General features: G+C 41.6%; 1 protein-coding gene and 2 pseudogenes across 3 annotated transcripts in view; 2 read left to right on the forward strand and 1 right to left on the reverse strand.

The window, feature by feature from the left end:
- The window catches only part of gpaa1 (glycosylphosphatidylinositol anchor attachment 1), a 5,493-nt gene extending 1,533 nt beyond the window's left edge, over nt 1-3,960 (forward strand). Inside the window, exons 5-12 of the mRNA XM_087176137.1 lie at nt 164-260; nt 362-558; nt 678-874; nt 981-1,134; nt 1,256-1,327; nt 1,428-1,621; nt 2,203-2,373; nt 2,475-3,960. Of these exons, the coding sequence (XP_087032263.1) occupies nt 164-260; nt 362-558; nt 678-874; nt 981-1,134; nt 1,256-1,327; nt 1,428-1,621; nt 2,203-2,373; nt 2,475-2,718 (1,326 nt within the window). The 3' untranslated portion in view covers nt 2,719-3,960. The remainder of the gene's footprint in view (nt 1-163; nt 261-361; nt 559-677; nt 875-980; nt 1,135-1,255; nt 1,328-1,427; nt 1,622-2,202; nt 2,374-2,474) is intronic.
- A 73-nt stretch (nt 3,961-4,033) lies between these two features.
- Nucleotides 4,034-15,131, reverse strand: part of LOC111661091 (uncharacterized) — a 12,814-nt pseudogene continuing 1,716 nt past the window's right edge. Inside the window, exons 2-8 of the transcript XR_015437757.1 lie at nt 14,915-15,118; nt 7,279-7,567; nt 7,108-7,198; nt 6,705-6,990; nt 5,941-6,044; nt 5,627-5,728; nt 4,034-5,511 (exon numbers count right to left, since the gene is read on the reverse strand). The product of XR_015437757.1 is annotated as an uncharacterized LOC111661091 (transcript). The remainder of the gene's footprint in view (nt 5,512-5,626; nt 5,729-5,940; nt 6,045-6,704; nt 6,991-7,107; nt 7,199-7,278; nt 7,568-14,914; nt 15,119-15,131) is intronic.
- LOC111661094 (alanine aminotransferase 1-like) lies at nt 10,917-13,989 on the forward strand (annotated as a pseudogene). The gene is made up of 8 exons (XR_015437759.1): nt 10,917-10,943; nt 11,442-11,512; nt 12,058-12,440; nt 12,536-12,615; nt 12,703-12,828; nt 13,123-13,405; nt 13,508-13,620; nt 13,899-13,989. The product of XR_015437759.1 is annotated as an alanine aminotransferase 1-like (transcript).

Consider the following 15,131-nt stretch of genomic DNA (forward strand, 5'->3'; position numbering starts at 1 on the left):
TGTGTTGTATCTGTATAACACCACAGTGTAACTGCATGCAGTGCTGTCACTATGTCACTAAGTCACTATACTGGATAGTTGGTGCATTTCATCCTCCAGTTCTTCAGTTTGTGTTTCAGTTCCATCTCTTGTTTAATGACTGCTGTTTTCCTCAATAGATCAGATTTTCTGGGCCAAGGACATCATCTTCCTCGTGAATGAGCATGATCTGATTGGTATGCAGGCTTGGCTGGAGGGCTACCACCACACCAACACTACAGGTGATCACCTGCTTTCACCCATTAACAAACCACATCAACAAGAACAGTGAATTTCTCTGTTAACTTTTCTTCTGCAATACCAATTGTAATGGTTCCTCTAGGAATGGACTGGTCCCCGCTGCAGGGCCGCGGTGGTTCAATCCAGGCAGCTCTGTCCCTGGAGCTCAGCAGTGATGTTGTCACCAGTTTGGACCTAGTACTGGAAGGCCTCAACGGCCAGTTACCCAATCTGGATTTAGCCAACCTCTTCTATGCCTTCTGCCAGAAGATAGGAGTCCTTTGCACCATCCAGGGCAAGGTAAAGTCTTCTTAACACCTCTCTTAACACATTTTCTCTTTACTCATGTGTTTGGTGAAGACATTGGTGATGACCCTGATGTATGACAGGTCATATTCAGATTTGATCTGTTTCTGTAGCTGCAGAGGAATGACTGGGACAGTGTGTCTGGCTACAGCCACGCAGTCAAGACCATGATGCTGATGGTGATGAAGCAGGCCAGTGGACGACCTTGGGGGGACCACGGCCTGTTCCTGCGTTATCACATCGAGGCTGCCACCATCAAGGGCGTCAATAGCTTCCGCCAGTACAAGACTGATACTACCACTATTGGCAGGTCAGAGCAAGTGTCTACTGCCTTTTGCTTGATGTACTTTATTTTCTAGATTACACATATTTATAAGCTGACAACTGCTGCTTTTGTCCTGATCAATATCCTTTAGACTTCTGGAAGGGATGTATCGTAAGCTGAATAATCTCCTGGAGCGCCTGCACCAGTCCTACTTCTTCTACCTTATGCCGTCACTATCTCACTTTGTCTCTATTGGTTACTACATGCCTGCTTTCGGCCTGCTAGCCGTCATCCTGCTGCTTCGCGTATCCTTTAATAATTATTTTACTTAGTTTGTCTGGTTTAGATTACATGTTAAAATTATGACTTTTGGCATTGCTGTTGACATGTGCTTGATTGCCAGACTTTCCCTTGACAATTCTACAGGCCTTGGACCTGTGGGTTCAACTTTCGACTCCACCACCAAGAACAGAAGATGGAGTTGTTGACATTGAACAGGTGAGACACATGCATCCCATCAGCGTGGCAGATATTGAAGTGTTTACATGGCTTGAGTTGATAAATCAGCACTTTACTAAAATCTGCTTCCTCTCAGCAGTCCAGTCCAGGAGTGCTGTCTGTGTTGACTCCTCTGGTGATCAGCCACCTGACCGGAGTAGCTCTGTACACACTGCCAATCCGTTTTCAGGAGATGGCTGGTGAACACTTCCCGGTGTCAGAGACTGAGGCTGTGGTTCTGACAGCTATTGCTGTTTACACAGCAGGACTGGCTTTGCCTCATAACACACACAGGTAAGTACTGTCACCTGCAGCACACCTCGGATTTTATAATTTTTCTTTTTATATGGTTTTAATACTTTTTGGACTTAAAAACGGCGTTACTCGTTATGATATACAATATTCTGAGTTGTCTGTGCAGTGTGTTATGTACAAGGAAATCCTGTTACACACCGAATCAGAAAAACATGCGAGTACAATGTCAAAGCAGAACACTGCACCCAAATTTCCCACTTAGTGTGTGACAGTGAAGTACACATGCAGATACATGTAAGTGTTATGCAGCCTTGCATATCCTGTGTATGACCTCATTCTTGATATAATCTGTTCCCAAATCTTATTTTAACCATCTCAGATTTTAACTATATGTTTTTATACATTTACAAACTTCAAAGGTTTACAAAGGGCGATGAACAACCACAGGTTTTGAAATTATTCCTGACCGTCACGTCACAAGCTTAAAATCCTATTGACCCCGTATTTGAGGAGCTGAAAATGACCAAATAACAATTAAGTTGAGACAGTGGGAAACTTGCGCAACTTTAAGGTCACCGTGATGCAGGAGAGTGAAGTGTTCGTCGTGCTGTTTGTTGCAGATTCCTGTCAGGTGAGGGGACGGAGCAGGGCTGGAGAGTGCTGAAGCTGGTCGCGGTGCTGTACCTGGCTGTGCTGCTGGGTTGCACCGCCCTCATCAACTTCTCCCTGGGCTTCATCCTGGCTCTCACCCTGGTGCCTGTGGCTGCCTTCGTCACACCCCACATCCCAAAGTAAGAAACGCACATAGATGCTTAGTGAGATGTAACTCTGTACCGTTGTATGTTACTCACATGGAAGTAATACTTAACTCTTCTTCTTCTTCTCCCCTAAGAGTTCTGTCAGCCTTCATCTTGGTCGTCCTCAGCCCAGCCTGCACGCTCCTCTTTTCTGTCTTTTTCTTCCAAGAGCTACAGGAAATGCCCATCAGCTTCCTGGAGGGTTGGTTGCTCTACCTGTCAGTCATCTCGCAGGGCATCCTGGACCACTCCCTGTACGGCTCTCTGGTCTACCCACTCATAGCCCTGCTGGTCTATCCTTGCTGGCTGCTTTTCTGGAACATCCTCTTCTGGAAGTAGATGCCAGTCATGCGGAACCACTGAAGGCTTTCATGGGGAGAGAAACCCTCTGAGGTGTTCTCAGGTTTGCCTTCAGCCAGGGGAATATGAAGAATGACAGTTAAATCCACTGGAGAGATCGGAAGACGACTTGGAAAGTGCAGAGACCCTCTTTTTTTTTTTTTTTTTTGACATTTTGTTGGTATTTTAGTATCAACTCCAAGTATTTCATTCTTAAAACAGTGAAGAAAAATCAGATGTTCTTGATAAACTAAGCAGAACGGACTGTTTTTTTTACATCTCATTTACAAATAACTAAGTGGAATAGGGGACGAGCTTTTCGCAAGTAACGATAAATGTCATGTTTGGGTTGCTTTCTGTAAAAAAAAAAAAAAAAAACTAAAAAAAACTATTTGGTTTAAGATTTTTGTTTGTGATACATAAGGAAAACTACTGCACTGTTTTATGTTTCATTTTTTTTCGGGCAGGATTGTAATGATGGAAGAAGTTGAGACAGTACCAACATAGATTATTCTAAGAGTAAACAGTGGTGAAACAGAATAAACCGATTGGCTGGTTGATTGTCTGCATCCTTTAAAGGATAACCCTGAGATTTTTTAACCTGGGCCTTTTTCCCTTCATCGTTTTGGGTGTAAATGATTGATATGGAGAAAAATCAGTGCACTATTGAGCAAGAATGGGGGCAAAGTACCCCATTCTATAGCTAAACAGCTGCTGCAATGTAAACAAAAGGACGTTTGGTCTTCGTCAAAGTACATCCACTTTAAGTGCTTGTTTTTGCCACTGACAGGTTCAGACTGTTATAAGTGCCTGACAGCATTATGGATAGGATTCCTACTGAGATGCAGCTTTTTGTTAAAGGCCAGAAACGGTCGTTACATTGCTTGTTCAAAAGACGACAGACTCCATTGACAGGAATAGAAATCGCTGCCTCGATTGCATGACTTTCAGTAATGAAGTGTTCAGACCCTTTAAGTAAAAGTATCAACACAATAACAAATAAGCTAATCGATCAAGGCAGCTCAATAATGGACCCATTGCAAAGATTTTTGCCCATTTTACACTCAAACTTGGAAAAATAAGGCCCAGGTTATAGAAAACTCTTTATCCTTTATGATGTTTATACACCTGTGTCTGAACAAGCCATCGCTGCGTCTAATGTTTTATACTTGTTTTGATAACTGTCTCTGAAACATGTTTATTTTATATTTATGAATGCCAAAATAAAAGACTGGAAAAGTATGGCTGCTGTGTTTGGAGCGTGATACTTCCCTGTATATTACTGTGCTTGCATACAACCTCAAAACTAAGGAACTGATATTTACTTCAAAGTTTAATTCAAAAACATTGTACAAAGACAAAATCTGGAATATTAGCAACACAACCAGCTGCATTTATACAACTTAAGACTTGAGCCTGCTACAAACTGAATAACATCAAAAAAGGGTGAAGTTTAGTGATTTAGTGTATCGGCTCTGTAAGGCAGTACTGAGATTATTAAATCCTGTTCATGTTAACCTTCTGTTGGAAAACTCGGGATCACTGAAGTAATTAAGATAAAATTAACTGGGAAGCATGAATGTCTACAAATGTTTTTGCCAATTAGTCTAGTAGAGAGAGAGATATTTTGCAAGATATGTGAAAAATCTAACCCGCTGGCGGCGCTATAGGAAAAGTTGGCGATCAACAAAGTCCAAGGTGACATTGTCTGAACTCAAATTCATTGCAATCCATCTCATTGAGATATTTCAATCTGGAGCAAAGCGGTGGATCAACCAACAGAATCAAGAGCCAGGCTGCTCACAAGACAAAAAATTGCTAATTCATGTTCACACTGAAAGTCACAAACATGTTTAGAGCCACAATTTGTCCATCAATCAGTGTATCTTAGAAGAATAGATCAATAGGTGGATCAACAGGATTTCTTTAGTCCCATTATGTTTATTCAGCTAATGTAAGTTTTTACAGTATTATGTACTGAAAACAGATCATTCCATTTCTGTCACAGCTCAGAGGGAATCGAGTAAAATTAGATCTGCTGCTAAAATGTACATCAATTACTCAATGCATCTTGTTAAAAATAATACACTTAATACAATGTTATAAAAAAATAAAAGCACTTGACAACCCTGTAAATGCAACATTACTTCTGTTCATTTTCCATGGCTTTTTTTTTTTTTTAATTTTTTTTTATTTCCAACATTTTGGCTCCAACAGATGACACACTTGAACAGAACAGGGTATTGCACAAGGCTTCACCTTTCCTCTCATTTCACAGTTGGCAGAAACTGAAAGGGCGACATTCCCTCAACTTCCGCTGCAATCAAATGCCAAGAACTTACATCATTCTCTCTCCCTTAAAATAAATATAGGCCGTCTGTGTTTTTTTTTTTTTTTGCACCACACGCACGCACGCACGCACGCACGCACGCACGCACGCACACACACACACACACACACACACTCCCTGTAAAATAAATAAGGTCTGGCCAAATTCAGATGTATGTCATGGTCATGTCCATAAAATTGGTCTAAGCTGACGCTGCAGTTCATCGTCTGTGCCTCGACCATCATCTGAGCCTCTGTGTCATGCTACGATGCTTCAAACGCTCCCGTCTTCAGCAGCCAGCCCGCTGCCAGAGGACTCTCAGTGCACTTGACAGTCTTGATGTGAGTATTTTGTCAACATGTATGTGTGTGTAAGTGAGTGAGAAATTGCAACTAGACCGTGATGATGGGCAGTCAGCTGCTGCTTAAACCAGACTCTCCCCGGTCCTCTCTCCTTCCTTTCTCCTTTGTGAGAGATGGGGGAAAAAAAAAAAGAAAAAAGGAGCGAGTGACTGTCACTGAGGGGAAATGTTAAGGAGTTGTAGTAGAAGGGTATTGATTGTGAGATATCATGCAGTACCTGCTGGATGTGTGTGTCGGGTCTGGCTGTAGCGCAGATTTCGCAGCCCGGACGAGACGGTTTGTTGATGAAAGTGCACGAGGGACAATCCCACTCTGTCTGCTGAGAGGAGAAAAGTTGATACAGATTTAGAGGGCCAATTTAGATTTGGGGTAACTTTTCTATTCTGCCTACTTATGAAGAGTCAAACAGCTCATGGATACAGCATCTTTTTAACTATCTTTAAATAATTAGACGTCTATAGGATCCCATAGCTGATTTTTTGTAAAGATAATGAGAAATTAAATTATAAGCTGTATAAACTGGTCACATACCTGTGTTTTACTGGCTTTGGTGGTGTGATCATTCAGTTGCAGATTCTCTATGTCAAGAGCATCTTTAATATCACCTGATCTATCGCTTCCTCCACCTGTGCTCCCTGAAGTTGACAAAAACAGCAACAAACAATGAGTCGGAAAATATTCAGACAGTGCCACATTTCTGGTGCGGTCTCTGTACTGTGACTGTTTACATCCATATCAGATGTTGGAGGGAAGTACTGAAAAAAAAATGTTACAGGTTATAGACAAACAACGCTAAAAAAACACAGTATTTTCAGTATTTTCTTGTCTATATTAACTCATGAATATGTAGCACGCTGTGGGAGTTGCAGCCTTTTTTCGATTAGAACAGTTCGCGTGAACCTAAACGAAATCATCTTATTTAAAATTTGATTACAAATCTTTTGCAGGTTATGACTGACTGAAGTCTCTAATCCATAGGAATCACCAAACACTTAATATCTCTGCTCTGCTGAGGTCCTGCTGGGTTCAGGTGCTGTTCGTTTCTGGATATTTTTGATCGCAAATTGATCGTATGATCAGATGATTGAGGTCAGGTGACTAAATGCTCAGAAGATTGCAGTGTTTGGCTCTAAAACTCTCCTTTCCTTCTTTGGCTGTATGTTAAGGTCACTGTCCGGCTGCCTTGTCTGGGGGACTGTATGAAAATGGGTGTCATCATCACCCTTGAACACCCTTATAGCTAAAAGGTAGCATTTTCTGCCTGAGGTGTGATGGCAGATAATTATCAAACTGACCCTGGTTGTTGTGGGGTAGCCTTGAGGGTAGGGTGCTGTAACCCCTCCAATCTTGGGAGGTGGGTCCATTGCCTGGGGGGAGAGGTGGGGCGAGGAGGGCGCTCTCCAGATCCTGCTGGAACAGCTGGCGGGTAATACGGGCCTGTCGGGCAGAGATCAGGTAGAGGTACGCTGTGTCACCGTCCTTCTGCACCCCGTAGGACGCTAATGACCTCGGCTCGGTGCACAAACACTGACCGATCACCCAGCGCTGCACGCGAGGATGGAAACCGTACTCGAGAAACACCTAAAGAAGAAGAAGAAGAAGAAGAAGAAGAAGAACAACAACAACAACAACAGGAGTCAGGGCAGCTGCAAAAGCTACTACGTGATGTTCTTATTCCATTATCGATAGTCTTCTAACCTGTTGCTTGAGTGCAGCCACAGTCATGTAGGGAAACACTTTCACTGTGACGCAGCAGGATGACGAGACATCCTCCACTACCACAGATAAACTGCAACACAGATTGGGCACTGTTAGCACACCCCCGATGCGGAACACCTATCAGCCGCCATGGCCTTGACTAAATCTCACCTAATCTCTCCGTCTGCGTAGTTCTTTTCAGAGAGTTGAATGGTCAGCGCTGCTTTTTGGCGAGCCAGAGCCGACGCGTGTTGGGAAGCTGCTTGAGTGTCACCTGCTTCAATCGCCCTGGTGAGCTCCAAACACAGATGTGTATAAGAGACAGCAAAACAAACAAACAAAAAAAACTTGTTGATAAACAGCTCACCGGTGAGCGGCAGCGAGGCTGAGCTCCACTGCTCCATAGCTGCTGCCGTGTGGTTCTGTCTGCCATCTGATTCGCACGTGTTAATATTTGCAACTGTCAGAGGAGAGATGAAAGAATAATGTCAGCTGATATCTGTATTTATTTTAGCTGCACTTGGCCGATACAGGCTCAAAGTACATATCAGCAACATACTTTTATCACAGGCAAAAGGTTTAAGAAGTTTTCATGTCTCAGGAAAGCGAGCATTTTCTTATGTACAGAACACAGAATAGATGAGTACACCCCCTCTGAACATAAAGAAATCATTTTTGGTCCTAAATGATCAACATTCCAGTTAATAAAAAAGGTGGCAAGTGAAATTTATTAAACATAAATATATAATAACATAGAAAGATATGTCATAAATATCTTAGAAATAAATAAATTCGGCTGCTTCGCTTAAATCTAGGGTTGTAAAGATGAGTACACCCTTGCATTATTTTAGTGCTTATTATGTCCAACCTTACTTTTAAAGAACTGCACTGAACTTTCTTGGCATCGAGCGTACAGGTTCACAACGTATTGTGCCGTCTATCCTGTTCCACTCCTGGAGGGCGACCTCTTTGAGAGCCTTGATGTTTGAGGCGGAGTGCTGCTCCGCTTGTCTCTGCAAAATCCCCCACAGGTGCTTGATAGGTTTGAGGTCTCGTGACATACTTGGCCACTGCAGCACTTTCACCTTGATCTTCCTTAAGAAAGCAGCAGTGGCTTTGGAAGAATGTTTAGGGTCATTGTCATGTTGAAAAAGTGCCCGCCGACCCAGAGTGTGGAGAGAGGGTAGCATCTTCTCTTTCAGGATTTTGCAGTAAATCTTTGAATTCATGGTGCCATCAATAAAGTACAACTCCCCAACACCAGAGAGAGAAAAAAAAACAAGCTGATTGCAAGTCAGATTTTAGGACGGCACGATGATGATGAAACAGGCACAGTCCAAATAAAGGTTAGCTTCAATCATGATCAGTCATGTAATTCTGTCTAGAAACAGAGTCCCTGAGATTTTTTGAGGTAATAAAAGGAAAAGTAGATCAGTAGTAATCAGCAGTGTACAGATATGATTTAAAGCATCTACTTCAGCAACAGAGTGTAAATTTGTTAAAATCAAACCTGCTTACAACAAAACTGAAAACATAAAGCACATTGGAGCAAATAAAGAAATTATACTGAAATGCTTCCATCGACCCGAAGTATAGACATCAAGCAGTGGCCGAGCGCAGATCTCATCTTTCTTCTATATCTTCGGAATTAAGATTATGATGTGTTCTGTCAGGTTACAGTGTACAATTTGTGTGTGAAATTATGTATTTTGTGAAATGATGTAGTTGTTGCTGTTGCTTGAAACTTATTTTAAGCCTTGTGTGACCAAATTGTATGCTGAGGTGGTGTTAAAGCATCTAGGTGAAGGTAGCTCTGATAGTGTTGAAAGTACCCAAAAAACCCTGTAAAACTTGCTGCTGCTCCACATGGTTATTTATACCTGTTTTATTGTCTACATTCACAATTGCACTTGTCGACACTCGTTTCTCCTTATTTAAAGGCTCTATGCGCCACACCAGATGTTAGAATGCAGGTTATCGTGTAGAATTTAATGGAATAGAGACTAGGATACATTAAATTCAAGTGTGTCATGCTACATATGACAAATTCACAGCTGAAACTGGTAGTTTGTTTGTTTGTGGAGGTAAGGAGTGAGAGGGAAAATACCCACTTGTCTTCCCACTAAATCCAGGAGTCTCACCAATACAATCACAGCTGAAGGATTTCCCCCTGATGCTGTTATAATTCTAATAAAACTAAATGAGTGGTGGTTGATGGGAAGGCTGAAAATGAAAGTGAAACTAAAAGCCATCTTAACTACAGCATTGGTAACTCATAAACAACAATTTGAGGCTGTTTACATCATACAAGTTATACCATTGGAAAAATAAGGACTAAAATAGAGTTACTGTCAGATGGGTTCAGTTAAAAAGAAAACAAGAGGGAAAGTTAAGATTTTGCTAAAAGTTTGGCACATAGTTGTTATTGTGGATCCAGAGGGAAGTTTTAGGTTCTGTTTTAACTGCCTGCCATGATACAGACATGCACTGAAAGAAATCTGATGTGACTTTATCCCCAAATCTGAATCTGTGGAGCTGAGTCCGTGGCTGACTGCACCATAAAATGGCGTGTACAGGCCTGAGCTGGTATAAAATATAAATGTGATTCAGTAAAATGGTTCATCCAAAACATATCTAAGCGCATGGTGACAGCACTTCTTCAACACACAAGTGTATATGCGATCTCTCACCACACTACGGTTTCCGCTCGTATCCCGCAGTGCAAGTCTGAACTCTCCGGCCCGGCTCGGGTCCATGCTGAGTTGTAGGCGCAGAGTCTCGCTGCCTGCTCCGGGGAGGCACAGAATGGCACACCGGAGGGTGTCTTAAGCCCCGCGGCGGGTGTTACTGCTGCCCGCTGCCTCTGTGTGGTTTATAAGGTCCACCGGTATCTGAAGGGAATGCGTTTCGTCACGGGCAGGCTTTGGTTTTCTCCTCTCTTCGCAAATTCTTCCATATCTACCCGACCCGAGCACGGAGCGAAAGAAAAACAAAACAGGAAGTGCAGGAGTACGTCTCTTGTTTTTGTCCGTAGAGAAACGTGGCTGTGAAACATTCGACCTATCTCAAATGCCATACTGAATGAATAGCACTGCATTCACAAAAAAAAAAATCGTAATTATGTTGTAGTGTTAGAAACGAATTACTAATAATTAATCTATGAGAACATAGGAGATGAGGACATAAACAATAACAGACAATAAAACAGCACGAAAGAAATCAGAGAGCAGTAAAAGAAATAAATCAAACAAATACATTTTGCAGATATAGGGCAAACAACATCAAAAGAGATACTTAATAAGAAAAACATTTATCAGATAACAGCTAAATAATGCATTCACAGATAGATTACACAGGATTCCGTGAGTTGAGAAATGTGGTGGGTTTTTAACAGCCTCACCAGACTATTTTTTTTTTTTCTAATCATTTAACATTTAAGTGACATTGCACAGCGATGTACACCCTTTTGCTGTAGGCTATATTGTAAAATACAGTACATCCTAACTGAGTAACTTGGTGCCAGTGTCAGGAGTTAACAATGAGAGTGATGTGGGTGGTTTGTTGTGTGCCAGTGGAAAACTTGGCAGGAGAACTTTCTATGAGTGGTAATTGATTTATAGACTTTTTTTGAAGACCTGAGAGCAATGCACTGTGTGCAGAAATTTTATGTTGTCCACCTAATCAATGAGGGTAAAAGGTCAGTGTGAGGCCCTAGGTACTGCACTAAATCTTATTAGCTTTGACTCCAGACAAAAGTAACACATCCCTCTCCAACCCCTTCTCCGTCTTATGGGGTTAGTTGACCAGTTATGGAGTGCAAGCTACTTCTCTGTCAGGTCAGGCCTTTTGTTTATCTCATGCATGCAATCTGGTTTTATCTTTTCTTGCCTGTGGTGCACTGTTTTTAAATGGATTTATAGATTGAGTATAAGCTCCAGATCAAACTCAATAGCTGACTTATTCAAATCTCTGTCAGGATTTCCATATTTGTAAAGGGTGTCATTCATGACTGAAAGTTAATATCTGATAAAACTGTAAAGGTGTTTCAGAATTGGGTAAAGGAATAAAGTAAAATGACAAACTGCCCGTTTTTCCATATCTTTGAACTTGGAGCAAGTTGACCTGCAAGACAAAGGACCAATCTACAATATATGGATGCTTGAGTCAATTTTCCAACTCGTGTTGTGATTTCTTGAACCTCTGCTTTGAATTCACCTGTCAATAGGGAGTGAGAAAGCCCTATAAAGAAATTATAGAGCTTGAAACCTCTGTCATTTGTCCGACACTTTTTTTTTTTTTTTTTTTTCTTTAACGTGTGTCTACATATTTTGCAGGTTCTTACAGCATGTATTTACCCTCAGCTTATCAACAGCAACAAACTGCCTGCGGACGTCAGACAGAGAGCATAACCCCCCCCCCATGATAATCATTTTTGTCTCTCACTTTTTTGTATATCTGTCTCTAAGATTTCTGCCCACATCATGGAGTTGCGTTAGGTGTCTCTCAGGTCCTCTTGATAATCCACAGAGCTCACTGTGAACACTTTCCACACAAAAAATAGTTCCTATAAAAACTATTGACATCTGTGCTACTGTGGATTTTTCTAAGTTTCAACGTTTTGAGCACCACAAATTAGATTTAATTCACATGCATAATGACAGGGTGCATTGCAGGAGAAATCTTAGAGACACTACTGACTAGATGTATGTAAGAGAGGGAGTGTTTTTTTTGGTTGTTTGTGGCAAATGACGTTAAGCAGCTCTCAGCATTTTTTTTCTCTTGCTTTTTGTGTTGAGTTACAGTTTATACATTATGTTTGAAAAATGCTTCTATAGATTAAATACAAGTACAACTGTATAGCATATAATAAATTGATAATATAAAATACAAACTAGAAACAGGGCAGTAATTATATGATCAACCTGCTATACAGTTTTTTTTTTTTTTTAATCAGTCTGTGTTTTGTGATTGTTCACCAGAATCTGTTATTTCTTCAGGTTCCTATACAGCTACAGCGGGTATACCAGAACTAGTCCACAGAGTCTCTGACTTCATAATGAGACGAGATGGTGGGGCCACGTCTCACCCTGAAAACATATACATCAGCCCAGGCGCTCACGGTAACAGTCTCTATCCAGCCTCTTCCTCCTGTAAATGATTGTCATCTTCAAATTAACCCAGTCTTTCCCCGTGCTCACTAGAATATTCTCAACGTAAGGCTTCCAGGTGTTTTAACTCCAGGTCATCGTCCCCTACTACCTGAATGAGGAGCAGGGCTAAGGGAGTCTGTAACCCTGTTGCTCTGTATGTCATCAACCCTGGGAATCCATCAGGTAGTTAAACAAAGACTGGAGATCATCTATTATATTTTTGTATCAAAGAATGTACAGTATATCACACGGTTGTTTTCGTGCTATGTCGACGACAGGTCATGTTCAAAGCAGAAAATCGATGCAAGAGGTGATCCGGTTTGTTTCAGAGAAGAGGCTCTTCCTTCTGGCTGATGAGGTGGCTGTCTTAAAGCAGTATTATCCATCCATTTGTGCACATAAACGCACACATGTACAGTAAGTTAGCACGTGTCCCTCTCCACAGGTTTATCAGGACTGCATCTACGGGGAAAAGAGTGGCTTAATGGGAGAGTAAGTTCTCAGTTCCGATGGGCGTCTGGAGTTTGTCAGCTACTTTGTGATAGGTGATCTTCACAGAAGACAAGACAACGTTCATTCTTGACGCTGGACACCAGCAGCTGACGGGACAACCTCGCTATGGGGATGACAAGACGATGGAGAAGATAAAAAGCCAAACATTTAGTAAACAGTTTAAAACGCACTATAAAGTTGTATGCAGCTACATTTTAAGAGTTTATTAACCACACTTGTGCCCACAGGGCGAGTTATAGTTCTTGACAAATAGATAATGGCGTGTTAAGTGAAACGTAAGTTCTTGAAGTGCAGAAGATCATGTGATATGATGGAAATCTCCCAAACAGCTGGTAATTCTGCACGTGGTGAGACGGTTACGACTGATTGGATTCGTGGTCTGCGTGGTGGATATGTGGAGCTGGTAAATCTGGACCGCGCTGTCATGAAATACATCCACAATCTTTTCTCGAAAGACAGCTGTGCCCCCGTGTTGGGTCAGCTTGCCCTGGATCTGATGTTGAACCCTCCACAACCTCCGTTTAGCCTGTGAGGTTGTGAACAGTCTCCTGGGTTTCTACTGCCAACCAGTGGAGGGAGGAGCATTTGCGTTCCCCAGAGTGTATCTTCCACCTAAAGCCATTCAGAAAGCCAAGGTTACTATACTGTCTTATAGAACCATTATATATTATAATCATATAATTATCAAACGTCACATATCTGGTGCTTTGGTTATGTGATGTCTTTGGATATTTTAGGAAGTGGGAATGAAGCCAGATACATACTACTGTATGAGACTGCTAGAGGAGACTGGTCTGTTAGTCAGTCCTGGTTCTGAGTACGGGCAAAAGGAGGGCACCTACCACATCAGGTATAATTGGTATGATTAAAGATAAGTGGTCCACTTCAGAGAATAGGTGCATATTTCAAAAAGGCATTGTAACTGCGCTGTCAATAGAGGTTTGCAACACTGAAATATTTTATTAAACAATTTAAATCTGAATATATGTTGACTACCTACTCTGAATTTCAGCACTCATACACCCCTACATATACAACTTAACCACCGTCATACTTCACTGTTGGAACCATGCACCTCTCACTGTACTCCTCCCCCTTGTGATGACATACATTTCGGGTTGCCATCAGATCCACAAAGTTTGATTTCGGTCTCATCAGACCAGAGTATAGATTCCCAAAAGCCTTCAACTTTATCAATATGGGCCTTAGCAAAGGCTAAACAAGCTTTTTTGTGATTTGGCTTCCTGCGTGCACGACAGCCATGCATTGAGATGTGAGATGAAACAGTCACTCCAGTTTGCCGATTCTCTCGCACTTTTCTCAACAAAACTCACTCAATCCCCAGGTGAAAGCTTACGACGACGAACTGGACGTTTCCATCCTTTTTGAAGTCCGTCCTTTTTATATTTCTGTATCAGTTTTGAATTCTGACTCATCCTCTTGTACCCTCGCCCCCTTTCTGTGCAATGAAATAATTCTGTTGCTCAAGTCTCCAGACTATTCTGTCCCAAGTTGTGCCATTGTTGTTAGCATTGAGTCTGAGAGTAATTCAGTGGGTTAGGTGTCTAATTGTCACCTAGTTACACCTGTTTGAGTGGGATGGTTCAACAGACTCACCAGGTGAGTCTGGTGCCCTTAACGAGCACCAAAAAAACCTTCTTATTAAGACTTATTTTGTAACTTTCAGGAGGGTGTACTCATTTTACCTTTGACAAGAAAATTTACTTTTACTTTATATCTGAGGAAACCAATTTGTCCTTCTAATATTTACTCAACGTGCAGTTGCCTCTTTACATTTTTCACATTGATCTGTGGCTTATTGATTTATTCATTTTCATCTGAGGCCTGAAAGAGGTGGAAATCTAGATGTGGACACATAAGAACAGTCTTGTTTTAGTTATTTTTTCAGATGGCTGTCATAAAGTTTGCCTTTTTTCTCCAAGGCTATTACTTCCACATAATTATCAGTGCTATGCTGTAAGAATAAATGTGGTCATCGGAAAACCATATAATCTATGTGCTATTCTGTTTCTGCTAATTCTGCTATTCTTGATTAATTGTATTGAGTGTGTTATTAAGCATTTGTCATTTTTTTTTTAATTGAAAAAAATGTCATAGACAAAGGAAATAATTGTTAGACTGACCTCGATGTGCCTCTCTTAGCGACGACATCACCACTGTGGCCCACTCCTCGGCCTCTCGGTCGCAGCGGAAGTTGAAGCGGATGCAGTCGTGGGGCGGCGCAGCAAGACGCATCTCATGGCAGCGAGGGGACTTGACCTCATACTGCACTGAGCGAAGGTCAAACTCTGCAATGAACTGAGAGTAAAAAAAAAAATAATAATAATTATATAAACAGAT

This window comes from Seriola lalandi, unplaced genomic scaffold, assembly GCF_002814215.2.
Source record: "Seriola lalandi dorsalis isolate HSWRI2012SDOR001 ecotype SW California unplaced genomic scaffold, Sedor1 jcf7180002054535, whole genome shotgun sequence".
Lineage (NCBI taxonomy): Eukaryota > Metazoa > Chordata > Actinopteri > Carangiformes > Carangidae > Seriola > Seriola lalandi.